This window comes from Camellia sinensis, chromosome 13 (assembly GCF_055761805.1).
Source record: "Camellia sinensis isolate YWXY chromosome 13, ASM5576180v1, whole genome shotgun sequence".
In the NCBI taxonomy this organism is placed as follows: Eukaryota; Viridiplantae; Streptophyta; class Magnoliopsida; order Ericales; family Theaceae; genus Camellia; species Camellia sinensis.
This window is the reverse complement of record NC_138973.1, coordinates 52,118,375-52,137,917: the sequence shown is the minus strand read 5'-3', so window position 1 is coordinate 52,137,917 and position 19,543 is coordinate 52,118,375. Positions and strand designations below refer to the sequence as shown.

Genomic DNA, 19,543 nt, shown 5'->3' with positions numbered 1-19,543 from the left:
AATTTTATTTTTTGTTAAAGAAACTTTTGTTTTTTTATTTTTCGTTTTCTTTTAGTTATTAAGGTTGAAAATTTATTTGTTTCATTTTTATTTTAATGAATAAAAAAATATTATTATTTTTTTTTTCATTTTAAATAAAAAATATTTTCCATTAAAATAAAGTTAATTTTTTGTCATCAATGAAAAATATTTTTCTGCGACCCTTTTTCCTTTTGTTATTAAAAATCAGGAACTAATTTTTTGTGGTAGGGGATAGGGGGCGACAGTAGTGGTGAATGTGGTGGATAAGAGGTGATAATGGTGGTGGTGGTGATAGCGAATGAGATTAGTGGTGAAGTTGTGGTAGTGGTAGAGGAGATAGAGTAGCGGTGGTGAATGAGAGGTAATGGTAGTAGTAATGGTAGTAGTGGAGTGGTGGTGATGGTGGTAGTAATGATAGTCGTAGAGGCGGAGTGGCAACAGTGGTAATAGTTGTGGTAGTGGAATGTCCTTTGAAGTAGTGGTAAAGGTGGTAGAGGAGATGGGTGGTGAGAGAGAAATGAGTGAGAAACATATAGAGAAGAGAGATAGAGACAGAGTGATGAGCGATAGAAAGACAAAGTGGTCACCAAAAGTGCATTTTCTTGTAGTGTCTCGATAAATCGAAAGATAGCTTGGTAAATAGAGAAGCAGGGAGAGAGGAGTAAGCAAGGCGAACACAATGAGGAGGAGACAAAGAGACAGGCAGATAAAGAGAAAAAAAGAGAGAGAAGAGTAATGAGTGAAAGAGTGAGAGAGAGAGAGAGAGAAAGAGAGAGAGAGACAGAAAAAGAGAGAGAAACAAAAGATGAGCGAGAGATAGACAAAAAGAGAGAGAAAGAGAACAAAAAGAGATGAACAAGAGAAAGACATAGAGAGAGAAGAAAAATGAGCGAGAGAGATATATAGAAATGAGCGAAAGAGACATAAAGAGAAAAGAGATGAGAGAGATAGAGAGAATAGAGATAAGCGAGAAAGAGATAAAGAGAAGAGAGATGAGCGAGAGACAAAGAGAGAAAGAGACAGAGACAGAGACAGGCAGACAGACAGAGAAGAGTGATGAGTTAGAGAGAGAAAGAGAAGAGAGAGAGAGAGACAAAGAGAGAGAAAGATAGAGAGTGAGAGACAGAGAGAGGAGAGAGATGAACGAGAGAGATAGAGAGAAGAGAGATGAACGAAAGAGACAGAGAGAGAAAAGATAGATGAGTGAGAGACACATATAGAGAAAGAGAGATAGATAGACAGACAGACAGAGAAGAGTGATGAGTGAAAGAGAGAAAAAGAAGAGAGAAAGGAAGATGAAAAATGGGTGAAAAGAGACAGAGAGGGGGGTAAGAAAAGATTGGGGATTTTTGGTTTTGGGCGGGGTGGTTTGAGATTGGGGATTTTTTGTTTGGGTTGGGGGGTTACAGAATGGGAATGGAAAAAAAAAAAAAAAAAAGGGAGGGGAATGGAAAGAAAAAAGGGGGGAAAACATAGCGGGAATGAAGAAAAAAAAAATTCGGTCACAAATGAAATTTAAACAACAAAACGTGGTTTAACCTTTTTTTTTTTTTTTTTTTGCGACGGGGGTTGCCGTTGTAGTTAATGAATTTTTTTTAAAAAAATCATTTTTTTTATTTATAGATTGAAAATTTATTTGTTTTATTTTTATTTTAATGAAAAAAAAAATATTTTTTTTTTATCAAAAAGTCACATTTTTTTGCGACGGCAAGTTGTGCCATCTCAAAAAGTCACATTTTTCGCGACGACAAGTTGTACTGTCTCAAAAAGTCACATTTTTTTTGCGACGGCAAATTGTGCCGTCTCAAAAAAGCACATTTTTTGCGACGGTAAGTTGTGTCGTCTCAAAAAGTTATATTTTTTGTGACGGCAAATTTTGTCGCCTCAAAATGTCACATTTTTTGCGACGGCAAGTTGTGCCGTCTCAAAAAGTCATATTTTTTGCGACGGCAAATTGTGCTGTCTCAAAAGGTTACATTTTTTGCGACGGCAAGTTGTGTCATCTCAAAAAGTCATATTTTTTGCGACGGCAAATTATGCCGTCTCAAAAGGTCACATTTTTTGCGACGACAAGTTGTGCCGTCACAAAAAGTTCTATCTCATAAGCCCACTTTTCTTGTAGTGACTCTGTACGAAAAAAAATGAATATCATATCTAATACAGGCAACATTTTTTTAGTCACTTTATTTGAGTGTTGTCCTTGTTAGAGCACTTTTAGTAACACTAATCAAAATATTTAGATAAAATTTAACCTTAGGCCCTGTTTGGAAAGTAGCTAATGTAGTTAAAAAGTTAAAAGGATACTATAAAATATCACATCACTCTCTACTTTTTTTACATACCTTTTTATAAAAAATTAAAAAATTAAAAAATTAATTAAAATAGTCAATTCTCAACCGATTTTTCAGTGTATATTTCAACAATGCTATTTATTTTATTTATCTATTGTAAAAAAATTTATTTAATACTTTTATGAGAGAGATAAGAAGAAAAAAAAAGAATTTGTTTGCGAATAAAAAATTAAGAAACTAGTAAATAGTTACCTAGTAGCTAGTAAATAGTGACATAACAAAGTAGCTAATTACTGTATGCAATACTATTTTAGATAGAATTCTGATTAGTCTGCTAAACGATTTAGTGTGTTTGGTTTCAGTTTTTTAAATTTAATTTTTTGAAAATTGAGTTTTTTGTTTTTTGTGTTTTTTATTTTTATTTTTAGTGAATATTTTTAAAATTTTAAGCATTTTTTTTACTTTTTTAGATGTATCTTATTTAGATGTATCTAAAACGTAAAATATTTGTGAAAAAATATTTTTAAAAAATTAATAAATACGCAAAAATACAAAAAACATACTGATTTTTTGTATTTTTGGTATTTAGTAAATTTTTTAAAGATTTTTTTCATGAAAATTATACTTTTTATTTGTATTTATGTTAGGTGTCTAAAAATTAAAAAAAAAAAATTGCTTATCATATTAAAAAAAAGAAAAATGCTTGCTCCCACTAATTAGTGCTCCCACTAATTAGGTGGCAGTGGGTCCCGCCATTAATGATGTGATGTTTTGGTCTTGGAGTTGTGTTTTTTTTTTTTTTTTTACTTTTTTAATGCATTAGTGCTATTAGTGGTGATATTTTTAGTGGGATGAATCATTGTTGTAAAAAAAAAACTCAGTTAAAAAAAATACATAAAATAAGATAGTAGAATTTTCTAAAAAGCGTTTTCAAAAAATTGGAAACAAACATATTATTTTGACTAGATATTTTAGGTAAATTGGTTAGCTAATCTTGATGTGGATGCTGTTAGAGTATCTTTATCAAACTATTTATTTTTATTGTTTAATTAAAATAGTACGTAAATCATTAAATTTCACTTCCATCAAACTAGTTAACAAGTTTAATTTTGACTGTTTTGGCTCAACATATATAGCTAGCGGTTTCACTTATTCATTTATTTTTTCATAATTTGAAATTAATTGTGTTGAGTTTATAAAAAATAATTATAATTAAAATGAATAAAAATAATATTAAAAAAATAGAGAATTTGTTGAAAAATGTATTTAAAAGGACACGGGTCCCTGCGGTGGGTAATCCCTGCCGTGCCTGCTATGCCTAAAACGGTGCCGTTTAATCTTCTTCTTTTCTTCTTCCTTTTTTTTTTCATGTTTTGATTTTATTTTTTGCCATGATAAATTACACTTTGCCCTAAACCTTAAACCCTAAAATAAAAATAAATAAATTTTAAGAATTAAACCCCAAACCCTAAAATAAAAATAAAAAATTTTATCCCTAAACCCTAAAATAAAAAAATAATTTTTTTTTAAGAATTAAACCCTAAACCCTAAATCATAAAATAAAAAAAAAATTAAGAATTAAACCCTAAACCGTAAAATAAAAAAAAATTAAGAATTAAACCTTAAAACCTACACCCTAAAATAAAAAAAAAAATTAAAAAAATTTATCCCTAAACCCTAAAATAAAATAAAAAAATTAAGAATTAAATCCTAAATCCTGAACCCTAAAATAAAAAAAATAAATTTTATCCATAAACCCTAAAATAAAATAAAAATAAAATTTAAGAACTAAACCCTAAACTTTAAACCGTAAAATAAAAAAAAATTAAGAATTAAAATAAAAAAGTAACCAACCCAAAAAAAAGAAAAAGAAGCAAATATACACAAAACGCTACTGTTTCATTCCTCAGCAGGAACGGCAGTGAGGGGCTCACAGCAGTGACCTCTCATCCTATTTAAAAAGGTGTGTAGCCAACATAAAACAAATAATTTTAAGTCAAAATATAACAAAATTTTAACTAGTTTGATGGAGATGGTGTTAATTTACTAATTGCCTACAAAATGACGTAACAACAATAGTAATAACTCACCTTGTTATATCAAATTTTGGGAAAAAATCACTTTGTTCCTTCAAACTAACACACCTGTATCATTTTATCTCCTAAATCATTAATTTAAACAATTATTCCCTTAAATTATTAATATTAGTTGACTTTACCCTAAATCATTAACAGAATTAATTTATTTTACGAAATATGACAAATAGCACACAATAATATTTATAGACGTGATTTGTTTTATTTGGCGGTATTTAGATATTGCAATTTGTTACAATTGGTTGAATTTGGTGTTTTCTTAAATATTTTTAAAGTGAGTTTTGCTAAATCGCATTTAGAAGGATTTCGAAAGATTAAAGATTGTCTGAGTTAATTTAAATAAGTATACTTTTTGATTTTTTATTATAAAAAAATATACAAAAAAATAAAAAAGTGATATAACTCAAATAAATATACTTATCTAAATAAATACACTTATTTAATTTATATCAAATAGCTACAGTATAATACAATTTGCTAAGAAAGATTTAATAAGAAATAAGTTTACAAAATAAGACTAGTTGATAAATGCCTCTTTAAAAAATGAGTTTGATACCAAAAAACATGGATATGCTTGTCGTTTTGTGTTTCCAAACAAGTTGATGGTGGTTTCATGCCGTGAAACACTTTCAAAGGTAGACTTTTTGTCAGTTTTCGAATTTCTGAATTATCTATCATAATTGGAATCCTGAAAACTGTTCCCAATATTTCAAATTTCCTGAATATTGCATCACTTTTTTTTTTTTTTTTTTTTTTGTGTGTGTGAATTAAGACATTATTTCTTTTAAGAACTACATACAGGTGAGGGTTGAAAAAAAAAATTACTAACACATGGAAAGGTACAAGTGATACTTGTAACCCTACTATAGACACACTTTCACTCTCATGTATTTGTAATTTTTTTCCCCAACTCTCATCTATATGTAATTTCCCTTTTCTTTTATCTTTTTGTCTTTTTTTAAGTTTTCCTTCGTCTTTCGTTAAAAGTTTTTTACCACTAATAATATATAGAGAGAATTACATACCAGTGGTATGTCAAAAAAAAAAAATTATAAAAAAGTGATAAACTTTGTAAATATTAATAATTTATGTAATAATTTTTCAAAATTCATCTTGACTAGTAATTTCTTCTAATATATAACTATTTGACAATGAGCCTCGTACAAAAAAAATCTATTATATTATACTTATCTAATGCATGCTATATTTTTCTATTATGATTTTGTTTGAGTATTGTGGATTTTAATTTCTATAAAATGCATACAAAGGTATGTACTGTGCTAGAACCACAAACCACATGTTTTACATTAAAGTTTTAAGTCAAACATTATAAAATGATAACTATAGAAGAAGACATATATATTTTGAAATAGGCATCTATACTTTGTTTTTTTTTAATGCTATGAAATGTATGATTTTCATTTTTTTTTCTCTTTCCACTAGTTTGCTATTGACTTCATGAAATGTTGTGTTCGTAAATATAAATTTGACTAACAAAGCATTTAACTTGGTTCAAACGTATCCCATAATTTAAATAATAAAATATAAAAAATAAAAAAAAAACTCGGTTCAACTATAATACATAATTCTATTTCTGAATTCTATTTGGTGTACACTTTGATTAATGAACTTGATCTAGAAATTTTGTCAATTTGTGTCACTAACATAATTTCTTATATCAACCTTTTATAAAATGTTATAAAATTGATGCTACTAAATTACATTTTTGTTGTAGTAATATGACACTTTTTTATTGAAATGCTACTAGAGCCTTTTATGTTTGTGACTCCGTGACATTTTTCTTAAACGTGCCACCAAGTATTATTTTTGTGGCATTTTCTAAAAGCATGCCACTATTATTAGGGGTGCAACTTAAGCGGGTTCAACCCGAGCCCAAACCCAACCCAAATGTTTTTAGGACTCGGACAATATAATTTTGAATTCGTTACGGCTTGGACAAAAATTTAGAAACCTGAATTAAATTTAGGTGGACTTGGACAAAGGCATCAAATAACCTGAGCAACCCAAAACCCGAATTATACATATATAGATATATAAAAATATTAAATATATAAATTATTAGTCATTATAAGATATTAAAGTAATTTAAATTATTAAATCATATAGAATATGTATTATATATACAAGTAACATTAATTTTCACTCATAAGTTGTAAAGACTACCATAGCGCATCTCTCTTACATTATATAAATTATTTACTTCGATGTTATTAATGATTTTCTTTTTAAAAAAAAATGTAAATATAGTCTAATTTTAATAAATTAATAATTTAGCTGTAAAAAAAAATCTAAAATTCATGTATAGTTTGGGTAACTTTGGCAATTTGGGTTTAACTCGGATCTGATTTGGGCAGACAACTTTGAGTTACAATTCAAGCATGGGCGGACTTCAGCACAATTTGGGTTGGGCTTAGATAATCTCCCAATCTAATCGAACCTGCTCGAGTTGCACCCCTAACTACTATAGTGCCACTAAAATGTGTTTTTGTTGTAGTGGAATGTTGAGTCCAGAAGAAAATTGTAAAAGATACAACAAGACAAATGAAGCATCTAATACAGAGAGATATTGTGTGCTTTTCTTTTTCATTGTACTTGGTTTTTACTTTGTTTTGATCACTAAGAGCATCTCCACTTGATATGTCAAATTCAATATGGCAGTTCAACAATTTTATTTTGACACGAAGAATGAAATCCACCCGATATGCCAAATGCTGAGTTCACATTCGACATGAACTCAACATATCAAATTTGGCACGGTCCATGTCGATGTCAAGTGTTGAGTCCACCCAATCAAATAATTTTATTTTCAAAAATAATAGAATAATAGATTTGACATATCAGGTGGAGAGTTTCTATATCAAATTGACATATGCCAATTTCCCACTTAAGCCTTCAAAAAAATTTGGCACACCAAATTTTAAAAGTTTGGATGGAGATGGTCTAAGAGTTAATAATTTGACAAAGTATCTAATACTAAAGAGATATATCTCATGCTATTCCTATCCCATATTGTGTAATAGCAATGAGGAGCTTATAACAAAAATGTAAGAGAGCTAAGAGAACAATTTAGTAAAGAGAAATGTTGCATATTTGATTCCCACCTCTTTCTTTTTTATTGTAGTTGTTTTGATTATTAAGAGTTAACAATTTGACAAGGCATCTAATACTAAGAGACATATCTTATTTTTAAAAGGTAATTTCTATCCCATATTGTATGATAGCGATGAGCTACTTTAACTCTGATTGTGATGAAGGAAGGGATCCTCTTTTGCTTTTTCTTTTTCTTCTTCTTTTGATCACTAAGAGTTAATTAGGGAAGGCATGTGGTACTACAGAAACATATCTTGATCTTGTGTCTCACAATTGATCTTTGTTCAGTACCATGTAGTAGTGAGGAGTTACTCCAATTCTAATAGTGTGACCAGGAGACTCCATTTTTTCCTTTTGATTTTTCTTTTACTACTTTTGATCATTAAGAGTTAATTGTTAAACAAGGCATTTGATACAAAAGAGATATTTCATGCGTTACAATGGGAATCATATCCTGTATTGTGTGATAAGAGTTAGTTATTTGACAAGGTATTAAGTACAAAATTGAAAAATTTTGTTTCACTTGAGATTTTAGTCTCATTTTATAAGGTAGTGATGAGTTATTCTAGCTCCAAGGTTCTGAAAAGCGGTTGCGGTCGCCGTAACGGTGGTGGTGACGCGGTTGCGGTTGCGGGGTGTAAAGGCCGCAGTGTAACGGTTGCGGTAACCGGAACTGTGAATTTTTTTATTTTTCGCACAATTTAAAAAAAATTTACCGATACGCATATTTTTTTTCCATGATCATATTTATTGGGTTAAAAATAAATATTGATCAATTTTTGTAAATTTTTAAGTATGATCTAATATATTTCATATTTTTAAATCATTATAAACTAAATTTTTTACATTTTATTTTAATAATTAATAACTTTATATTATACAAAAAATCAATTAATAACTATTATATATAAGATAAACAATGACAAAAGTAAGAGAATAAATAAGAGCCTAAATATATACACACATTTTAACCAAACTAAATAGATAATGACCACACTTATTATTATTATTATTATTATTATTATTATTATTATTATTATTATTATTATTATTTTCAAACAATATATAGATAGACACACAAACAAAATGGTTTAGTGATAGCAGCTGAATAGAATAGCATAGGTCTTACAGTTTCAACAAATCAATAACATGTTCTTCATCTTCCCTCTTCTCTCTCTGTATCTCTTGCTCCTCCATTTTCTCTCCTTATCTTCTCTCCTCTCTCTATCCCTCTTCCCCTATTTTCATCTTTTTTTTGTGTGTTTTTCGAAAGAAACAGTTTGAAACCGTTACGTAACGGTGCGTAACAGGCCGTTACGACACTGTTACGACCGCTATGGCGGCCACTACGGCCGACACACCTGTGAATCTCAATCACACTGCAAAAGCGGCCGTAACGGGTGGCGGTAAACGCCAAAACCGTTACGTAACGGCGTTACGTAACGGTTGCGGTCGCTTTTTAAAACCTTGTCTAACTCTAATCATTTTAACGGCGGGTCTATTCATTTTTCACCTTTACTTTTCTTTTTTTATTGTTAAACATTTATAATTTATCAAGGCTCCTTCTAATAAAGAGATTTCTTGTGTATGACATGAGATTCCTATTCTATTTATGTGGTAAGAGTTAATCATTTGACAAGATATTTGATATTAAAAAAATATATCTTCTGTCTTATATGGTGCTATAGCGAGAATGAGTTACCTAGCTCTAACCATGTGGTAGGGAGTTCTTTTTTTTTTTTTTTTTTTCTTTGCATTTTTTTTTTTTTTTTAATAACTAAGAGTTAACAAACACTTTACTACTAAAAAGATATGTCGATTCTTGTCCCATATGGCGAGGTAGCCATCACTCTTTTTAATTTAAAACAATAGACAAGACATATATTGTGTTTCACACAAAATAATCAATCGAAAAGTTAGGTATTTATTACTAAAGAGAAATATCTTGTGTCTCGCATAGCATAAGACCTTATCACTACAATAAAAAAAGAATTTTATGGTGCCAAACGCACGTTGTGAATACGATTCTACAACACACAAAGTAACGTCATATTATGATGGAAAATCATTCACTTTCAACAACATGCCATAACATGCCATTAAAACTTTTAACAACGTATCTTATACGTCATGTTTAATTTTTCTACGATTACTTTTGCACGTCGTTAATTCAAAAGACAAACCATGACGTTCAGTGCTAGTCATTAAATATTTAACACAATGGCTTATTCATCGTAAAATATGTTTAGTTTTTTTTTTTAATTCAACAGGTTCTATTTCACCTGTTTTATACAATCTAAAAAAATATTACAAACAAATTTTACAAATATATATATATATATATATATATAAGTATCAATCAACCACCAAAATATTATTTCAAAAAAAAAAAAAACTATTTATAAGTTTCGAACATCCAAAAATTGCCTGTACATTACAAACCATCCAAAAACTACGGTTCTAAACATCATATTAATAAGTCATTTTGTGCCTCTGCATATTCAGTATCACAAAACTGTACGCTAACCACAGAACAAAGCATAACTCATAATAAAATGGTTCTAAAAAACAAATGCAGCCAAATTCATCAAAGATTGAGGAACATCATGATATATGGTAAATTCAAGATCCAATCCGGTACCAATTACAAGTAAAATGCTTCAAGGAGAATCACAAAACATAATATGGGGATGATGGTTACTGAAATAAAAGGTTGTACTTGCTTTGTTTAGAATTCGACGCTCCAGATCCACCTCTAGATGCAGAAATTGCACTAGTGTTCACTTGATCTTCTTCTGGGCCTAAGCTGCAATACCGAATATGATATCAGAACCAATAAACCAAATACAAAAAAGTGTTGCAAGGAGAACTACTTCAGATAAGAACTCAAATTTGGTGTGTTTAGTAATCTATATTACATTGTGAATCATAAATAAAATATTTAAAACTTGGCAAAACACATAACAGTTGAAGAATTGAAAAGTTAAATTAACAAGTAATTCAGAGCAAAGCAGAGTAAAAAGCCGGATGCTATGGACATACTTCTTCCGGCAGTTCACAGCCCTTGGATGCAAGCGAGCATAGCATCTAGCATGAAAGAGAAAAAAAGAAAGAGAAAAAAAAAAAAAAAAAAAAAAAAAAAAGGCTAATGAATATTTAACAAGAAAACAAGAGCATAAATAATTTACCAAGACAAATGGTCATAAAAAAAAATTACCAAGACAACATATACAAAACTAATAAATTGAGGAATGAAATAAGCAGAACCACTGATAGAAGAAGGCAGATTGAGAGAAAAAATAAGGCAGAAAGAGAGTGGAAAAGTAAACAGTCCAAAAAAATGTAACAGTTATTGCAGAATGTGGCAGATCTTGTAAATTGATCCGACACTTTAAACATGAAAGTCATAATACCAGTAAAGTTGTTTAAACTCCACAAGGCACTGCTTAAACTTCAAATGATTCTATATCAAACTCAAAAAGTGAAAAAGATCAATGCATGCTATTACCATACAATACTGTTGAAGGGGCAACTCGTAGGATAACCTAGTGATTGACATATGGCAACGGGCACATATACATCCAGTTTAGGTGTATGTTAAAATAATAATTCAAAATTTGTATAGACTTTTTCTCCTCCCAGAAAATGAAAGGCTAGACAATCACCACCATCATAGTTTACCTATCGGCCCTGTGGTCCTTAATTTGAGTGAACATTTACTTTATCTTATCAAAGAAACAATGACAAAAGTATTGAAATGTAAATTCATTTTGGGCCATCAGATCCAAACAGTTTTCAATGACCAAAATTATGATGAAAACTAAAACTAACTACATGAACAGCCAGTATTAGATCAGCCAGTATTGAAATTTCACTAGTGTTCAATTGATCTCTTTCTATTTTAGGTTTTTCATTAGGCATGATTTTGTGGAAGAAGTAGGAGGTTAAGAATACACTTCCTGCAGTGGGCATCATTATTGCAAGGAGGATAGTTTCAGTTCAAAGAAAAATATCTTACAATCTAACCATCCACATATAAATTTTCACTTAAATCCAAGTTGATGTTTGTGGATAGTAACATCCAATTTTCACTTTCTGTTCTGCCAGACATTTAAACATAGCACTGAAGAGTATATTTATATTCCAAGAAAGCTTTAATATGTATAGTACCAGGCTATGGAATTCAAAATCTAAAAAAACATTGATCTATATGCATATGAAGAGAGAGAAAGAGAGCATTTTCTTACTATGTGGATTCCAGTTTTCAGTTCTTTTGCAGTGTCCCTCGTTTCAGTTAGTAAACAATCAGTAGAATTCATAATTTGCCTTATTCCAAGCCATATTCTAATGCGGCCATCTGCTGTATTATGGTGCTTCTCATACAGTTTCTTTTGAGACTGTACACTTAAAGTAAATACATTATTTTATACATTGATCAAATAATAAAATATTTCAAGGATAGAAATCAAAATACAACAATTTTAAGACTTCCTTAAATGAAGAGTAACTTAATAAAAGTTTCCATTTGGGATTCCTTTTGTGTATGGGTGGTAAGTGCATGAGCTTATGAACTAATCAATTGGGTGCAGTTTTTTGTTGCGAATGTTTAAAATTTTTGTTCTTCAATTTTGTTTTGTCACCAAAAAAGATCATGATAAAATCTGAGGGGGCACTCACAGGATGGCATCATAAGGAGTCAAACAAAATAGTTTTCTGGTGAGAGTAACAACACCGGACTATTTTCCTTTGGCATTAAAAATAGAAATAACATAGCTATGGCCTTCCATGAGGCGTCAAGCTGCTCATACCTCTCACCTCCATAGCCTCCTCTTTCAGCAGCTTTCTGGAAATTTCAAATTGACCTTTTCAGTTACCCTGACAGCAGTTTTAAATGGTGGACATACACACAGGAAACTGATAAACTGTTTCTCTTCATTTACACCATATCATGCAACAAAAACTTAACAACTCATGGGCGAATCAAGTGTTTTTCAACATGACATTCAGTTCACTAATACTTTGTTATAAGGCTGAAATCAGTCTTAAAACAGATGATCTCAACAGCTAAATCAATGGTTGTGACACCCCAAATGTTTAATTAATTTTAACACTAAGTTAATATCACCATATATATATGACCATATGTAGCCATTGAGGAAGGTAATGTAAATATAATTTTATAGGGTCAAAGAAAAAAAAAAAAAAATTTTGGTTCATGTCCTGGATAAGCCTTGGAATCTTGGATAAGGCCAAGGCTTATCCAAAACATATCCAAAGCAATAATGAAGGGTGGCAACATGTTAATAGCCCCATTGGTTAAGCCCATGTATAAATAGAGAGGGTAGCAACAAAAGTGAAGAAAGACAACAAGAAATAAAAAGAAAGAGTGAGGAGGGAGTTGCAGTGAACGCAAGGGGTTAATATTAAGTTGAGTTATATATATTATAGATTGAGTTATCATAATATATTTTACATATGTTTTGAATTACCATAATCTATTTTATACAAGTTATGTTTTATAACTTATATTTAGATTTCACGTACATTAATTATTTTCCGAACTCCATTTGCTTAAATTGAAACCCATGAATATGTTTATTTAACTTAAATAACTATCCATGATTATTTTGTGCCCTCTACATTCTTGGCATAATATTTCTTACTCTACTGTGTGCTTATAGTTGTTACCCTTTTCAAGTGAAGAAAGGTAAAGAAGAACTATAACCTCATATAGTGGGACCCGCACGGAATTTGATGCTGACCTATTACACTTTCTTTTTTTTTTCCCCCCTAAAATTTTGTCACCGCATAATAAAACAATAAAAGCCCCATAGATGTATTTTCGATCATTAACGAAGTAAATTTTCTGTTTAATTATTTTCTTACTTCCATTCTGCCTCCGTCTGCGCCATTTAATTTGCTTAGATCAGAATTAATTAGTAATTTACAATTCTAGCCCTAAACCCCTGGGGTTAGGTCGTGACAATGGTCATCCTTTATTTTACCATATGGAATGAGGAATGATGACCAATAAATTGATTAAGGATCATCACACTCTGGACCAGGACTTCCTAGCTATGAAGCACGGGTGCGGGTACAAGTACGGTACGGGTACGTCGATACGGCAAAATCTCAAAAAAGTAGGGTACGGGTACGGGTACGGCTGCGGTACGCCAATTTTTTTTTTATTTATTATTTATTTTTTATAATTATGGTTAAAAGATCCAACCTACAAATTGAAGTTAAATATCAAAACTAAAAAGAGAATTATAAAACTAAAAGACAAATTAGATAATGTTAATAAAAAAAAATTAATTTGGTCGAAGAAGAAAAAAAAGTTAGATAATGTTAATAATCAAAAAAATTAATTTTAATCTAATTAACTTCAACATCATATTATAAATTAGAGAAAAAAAAATTAGAACACAGACGAGGGTTAATAAATTAGATCAAAACTAAAAAAAAAGGGTCGAAGTCGATTATAATTTTTGATTATTTTGTGTTCCCAATATCAACATCAAATTATAAAGAAGAAACAAGAAACAAGAAAAAAAAACAAAAAAAATAAATAAAGATGAAGAGATTATACCTCTCTGAAGGTCGAAGTCGAAGTCTCTAGGTCGAAGTCGCAGACGAGGGTCGAAGTCGCAGACGAGGGTCGAAGTCGCAGACGAGGGTCGAAGTCGCAGACGAGGGTCGAAGTCGATCTCTGGTCGAAGTCGAAGACGAGGGTGATGGTCGAATCTGTCGAAGACGAGGGTGATGGTCGAAGTCGAAGTCGAAGTCGAAGATGAGGGTGATGGTCGAATCTCTGGGTCGAAGTCGAAGACGAAGGTGATGGTCGAAGTTGCCTCTTTGCTTCGATGAGATTAGGGCAGAAGTCGAAGTCGAGGGTGATGAGATTAGGGCAAATTCGTATATACATTTTTTTTTTTTTTCTCTTAATATTGCTCCGGTACCCCTCAATTCTTCACAAAATTTGATTTCTGCCCCCGCCATACCCAAAACGCACCAAAGGTGTACCCATGCCGTACCCAACAGAGGCAGGCGTACCCGGTACGTGTGCAGCCGTACCGGTACGCGTACCCGCACCCGGTGCGTGTACGGCACTATTTTTGAAGTACCCGTGCTTCATAGCTTCCCTGTATATGAAGCCAATAGAAGTTTTTTATTTTTTATTTTTCTTCTTCATTTGTGTTTTTATTTATTTATCTGTTTGTTTTTGTCTTTTTTTGGATTGCCCGGGGGGGGGGGGGGGGGGGGGGGTGGTTGAATCTAGTAGTTTTGTGTGTACTCCACCTTGGAAAATTATATTGATGTGGCTTCCAAAACATATCAATTCACAACCCAGTCCAATTTTTTCCTCAAGCCATCCAAAAAGCAGGCTTTTTAAATCAAACTGCAAAGCTTCACAACATGGTTGAGATCTTAAAGTTATCCTACCCTAATTTCACCAACAAACAAGATAATAGAACAAATTACCTCTGGCGGTATTTCAAGGTATAATACCAAATCTGCTGCCAGTAATCCCATCTCTGGTGCGTGCACAAGGATTTAGTTTTCCACTACTTAAAGGAGATAAAAGAGAGCCCAAGGGGGGGGTGGGGGGAGTTCATAATAGTTTCAAGCATGCCTTCACACCTTACACCATTCAAAGTCAACTAACCTGTGTGCATGATTTTGAAATTGAAGTTTTGATATTAGGGAGTACAATGTTTCTTTTTGTCTTTTACTCACTTGAAGTCTTGAAGACAAGCAAAGATCAACAAACAAACCAACCCACCACCCTACCCACACAAAAAATCAAAATCCAAAGAACCAAACACCTAAAATGCACAGTACAAAAAATAATTATCGTATAGAATTGAAACAGCAAACAGTTTTTTATTTTTCACACATCAATCAATGGAATCAAGAGGCGAAACATTTGGGGGTTTTAGATAAAATTCTCACTATATATATATATGGGTTTAGAAAACATCTTACCAGTGATGCTTTTGATCAAATGAAGCAGTGTACCAGGCAAATACCCTTCTTCGCTTAGTGTATCTCTGTTTTGCTTCTCTCTCTCTCTCTCTCTCTCTCTCTCTCTCTCTCTCTCTCTCTCTAGAGATTGCGGCTGAGCTCCTGCAGATTTGCTTCCATCGAACCCTTCCCTGCGCCTTTTTTGAATCTCGAGTGAAAATCTAGACAAAAAACCCCTTTCTAAGAAATGTAGAACCCTTCTCGATGAAGAACGAAGCCCTAGATGGATGAAGATTAAAGGAAATTGAACATTAGCCAAATCAAGTGCACAAAACAAGAGTAAAACCCTAGAATTTTATAATCTCCTGATCCTAATCAAATAGTCCTACATTCAAGAAGAAGCAGAGAGAGAAATAAAGAGAGAAGGGAGAGAGTAACGCTAGCCTTCTACGTTCCTTTTGATTAGAAGCGAAAGAGGTCATGCATTTTGAATTTTTTATTTTGGAAAAGAAATTTCTAATCATGACAGAATTTTTTTTATTTTGTATTTTGTATTTTTTTTGGTAATTGGCATGAGAAATTTTATTTTGGCACTTATTTTTTTCAATTATATCATTCATGACATAAATTATGTATCAAAAAAAGTGTAATATTTTTAACGGTTACGATTGGCATACGTGTGTCGTGTATAGTTAATATATTAATAACATGACATATACATGTCATAGAAAATTTTATTGTTATGGCTAACATTGCAACATTAGAAGCCAAAAATGTATACGTAACATTAAAGCGATGTGCTTTGTTTTCAATTATAATATGTTATATAATTATGAGTGATGTTATACATATCTACATAAATAAATATATATATATATATATATATTATTAATTTTTATATCATTAAACACAAATGTAACATTAGAGCCACTTATTTCCATGCCATGTCTAGTTATAAAAATGTAACGCCCCAATTTCCTATGCTCAAATAATAGCACAACCATCATGGCTCCTTAAAGGAAAATAGAAATAATTCTCCACACTTGCATTACATGGTACAATTAATTCCTCAATACAATTATACGTTTAATCCAAAACCAAATAAATAAACAAATACATACCCCCAAGGGTTTACAAGTTTCCAAGGTTTAGGCTCGGTTACACAAAACGGTTATTTAAACCCACACAAAATGCAACCCTTGGCTTACAAAATAGAGTCACGCAAAATAAGAGCATTGTACTTCTAACACACATACTTCCACATCTTTTCCTACACAAAAATCCCGTAGGGTGAGCATAAAGCCCAGTAAGAAATTCTTAACAAAGTATATACATTTTATATAAGTCTCAAGAGATGAAATGCACATGCCATGCTATGCTCTTTTTGAAGATAAATCACATTTTTATCTTTTGAAAACCATCATGCTCAATGATGTCATGCAATTTTAATTGTTCAAAACTTAACAACTTACTTCAATGGCTGTAAATAGGACTCTGGTAATCCCTAGGTTAGTGTCTGTAAGTAGACTATACAAGTATTACCAAATTGTCAATTTTACCGGTATTAACTGGAATGTTCGACACCTATCCGCTTAGGTTTTCAATCTTTCACCCCGGACTCGCAGGCCAACTTATTCAATATCATCTACACCACCTATCAAAACTTACCAATGTATTTATCCCAAAACCATTTCATGAAAACTTCTTTCTCAACATTCTTTTCTCAATACAAGTTTTCAAATCAACTTTCAAAGTTTAATGTAATCAAATGAATTGATATGCCAATTTCAGAAGATGAATATAAATACTTTTATTCTAATTCATCATCCAAGGAATAACACAATTCCCTTTTCTCAAGTATCCTCAACAATTAGTCATTTCAAGACTATTTCAATGTTTTGAACAATAATTTCCAAAATGAACAACAATTTTCATATTCCATGAAATTCATCATTTATATAAATATAAATAAGAAATTTTCCAAACATCCATTTATTTTGACACAAAATGAATATAACAATATCATTCATGGATTTTCAATCTCTTTTAAAGATTTTCAATTTCTAGGTTTTCTCACCAAAACTATACAACCCAAATCTTTTGAGAGAAAACTTTCTAAAATCATCTTTTCTTTAATCAACAAAGATTAAGACCCATAAGATCATTCTAAAATAACAAGAGACAAACCCACTTTCAAAATTGCTCAATTTCTTGAATCAACAATCAATTTTCAAAAGCTATCAAAGGATGATTTTGAAAATCATCTAGACCTTGCAAAAATATATATATAACTCAAAGAAGATCTCTACCTCAAGTATGAAGAAGAATAGAGATGAAATCCCAAAATCAACGATGCCTAAACTCGATCTTCACCGCACACAACGAAACCCTCGAGATGATAACCCACTTTGATGAAGAAGTAATGGCAAAACTCAAATGGATCTTGAGAAATCAAGATTTTTGATCTAGTTTGTGTAGAGAAATGTACAGAGAAGAGAGAGGAAATGTTTTTAGAGAGAGAGAGATATATACAAAAGTGATCTGAAATATCAAATTCACGAACTGATATAACATGGTCTGCTTGAGCATGAAAAGCCCCACTCGAGCGTCGAATACACCTTTCCAATACTTTTGCAGACAGGTCAAACTTCTGGAACCAAATATTCTCTGCTCGAGCGCATAAACGGCCGCTCGAGCAGACAAGCAACTTCGAATGCATTTTGCTTTTTTGGTTCAGGGGTGCTGCCCCTCAACCCCGCTAGGGCTTTGCCCTCGAACCCGCCAAGGAGCGTTGCCCCCTGGACCCCTACGAGATGACCGGGCAGCTCGATCCCCGACATAGTCAGTGAAGTGGCAAAACATGAAAGATACGCTATAACCCGATACAAACACATGAGACATTACTTGTTCCAAACACACCGCTACAACCCGATAACCTAAATAAGTGGAATACAGGAAACTAAGATACGGAACACCGTTCAAAACCATACTAACCTGAGCCTGGAACACCACAAAGAGACGGCTCAAAACCAGGATCGCTACAAAAAATGTGTTATGCAGTGATCTCTCCATTGCATATTCTAATTTTATATTAATTAATGATTTTATATACATTTCTCTTACACAGATTGTGAAATCTTTACTTAACATAGTCACTGTGGACAAAAATGCAAAGAATTCGGAGGGCCGAACAACACTTGACATTGCAACCGAAAGAGAAATTAAGGAAGCTTTAGACCATGCAGGAACTTCAAAAAATACATCATTTCTTGAGAATTATAGTTTTGTTGAATTTTTTATGTTGCTAGAAAAGTTTATTGAAGTTTTTATCCGAAAACAGTTTTATGAAGGAAAAGATTTGACAATGGAGTCACAGAATGCAATACTAGTTGTAGCTATTCTAATTGCAATGGCTGCTTTCCAAGCTATACTTAGCCCCCCAGGTGGAGTAGGAGGAATTGAGGGCAACAATAATTAGCTTACTACCAACGAAAACCACATTAACGCCCAAGGTTCTAAATTGCAGTATCGGGTAACGTAACGGTATCGATCGCGAAGTATCGGTATCGGTAGTATCGATCGGTACGTATCAGGAATCAAGTGTCGCAGCGGTGAAATTTTAAAAATCATTTCACAGGTTTTTCAACTTTTTCTTTTTTCGTACCGGTCCGAACCGGTGAGTATCGGCCCGTCACGGCTTGTGTAACGGCTTGTGTAACGGTTACAGACCAATACGTGTCGGGACTCGGCCGATACTCCTGCGATTTTCAATCTCAGCGGTATACTGGCCTGTATCCGTCGCGGTACCCCATTTTTCAGATACGTATCGGCCGATACGTAGCGTATCGGCCTATATTTAGAACTATGTTAACGCCACTATCATGTCCACCACTACCAGCAACAACTTCATTCCTACTTATAACATCAATTATATTAACACCACCATATTCACTAACACCACCATCAATTCCACCGCCACCATGGATCCTTCCAATCGAGTTTTGTTAAAAAAATCTAAGTTCAATCCACTTATTACATACGGATCTTTCTTCATAATTT

The 19,543-nt window shown here is 32.0% G+C and overlaps 2 protein-coding genes across 15 annotated transcripts; one reads left to right on the top strand and one right to left on the bottom strand.

The window, feature by feature from the left end:
* Nucleotides 1-10,102: 10,102 nt before the first annotated feature.
* On the bottom strand, nucleotides 10,103-15,964 carry LOC114302268 (thymidylate kinase). 14 transcript variants are annotated; one of them, XR_014348860.1, is made up of 7 exons: nucleotides 15,506-15,919; nucleotides 15,002-15,185; nucleotides 14,109-14,661; nucleotides 12,328-12,362; nucleotides 11,767-11,916; nucleotides 10,562-10,606; nucleotides 10,103-10,325 (listed from the first exon to the last, which is right to left on the bottom strand). XR_014348860.1 is itself a non-coding variant. In XM_082902231.1 (6 exons), the coding sequence occupies exons 2-6, from the start codon at nucleotides 14,442-14,444 to the stop codon at nucleotides 10,293-10,295; spliced, it is 627 nt and encodes a 208-aa protein (XP_082758357.1). In that variant the 5' UTR covers nucleotides 14,445-14,661; nucleotides 15,506-15,954; the 3' UTR covers nucleotides 10,103-10,292. The 14 variants fall into 14 exon arrangements, 8 of the variants coding, with proteins under 8 accessions (XP_082758357.1, XP_028103063.1, XP_082758358.1 ...); XR_014348861.1 differs by lacking the exon at nucleotides 14,109-14,661 and having other exon boundaries at nucleotides 15,506-15,911; XM_082902231.1 differs by lacking the exon at nucleotides 15,002-15,185 and having other exon boundaries at nucleotides 12,300-12,362; nucleotides 15,506-15,954.
* Nucleotides 15,965-16,960: 996 nt separating this feature from the next.
* Nucleotides 16,961-18,962, top strand: LOC145805385 (uncharacterized). Its single transcript, XM_082900507.1, has 2 exons — nucleotides 16,961-16,981; nucleotides 18,612-18,962. Exons 1-2 carry the CDS (start codon nucleotides 16,961-16,963, stop codon nucleotides 18,960-18,962), a joined length of 372 nt encoding a protein of 123 aa, XP_082756633.1.
* Nucleotides 18,963-19,543: the final 581 nt, after the last annotated feature.

What these genes read in the sequence shown, in the direction of transcription:
- LOC114302268 (XM_082902231.1), bottom strand. Translation starts at nt 14,444, where the DNA reads ATGTATATACGAATTTGCCCTAATCTCATCACCCTCGACTTCGACTTC. An exon ending in TGAAAACTGGAATCCACATA is followed by an intron (nt 10,607 to 11,766) that starts GTAAGAAAATGC and finishes CTTTCATGCTAG; the next exon opens with ATGCTATGCTCGCTTGCATC. An exon ending in GCTGTGAACTGCCGGAAGAA is followed by an intron (nt 10,326 to 10,561) that starts GTATGTCCATAG and finishes TCGGTATTGCAG; the next exon opens with CTTAGGCCCAGAAGAAGATC.
- LOC145805385 (XM_082900507.1), top strand. Translation starts at nt 16,961, where the DNA reads ATGGCTGTAAATAGGACTCTG. An exon ending in TGGCTGTAAATAGGACTCTG is followed by an intron (nt 16,982 to 18,611) that starts GTAATCCCTAGG and finishes TCTCTTACACAG; the next exon opens with ATTGTGAAATCTTTACTTAA.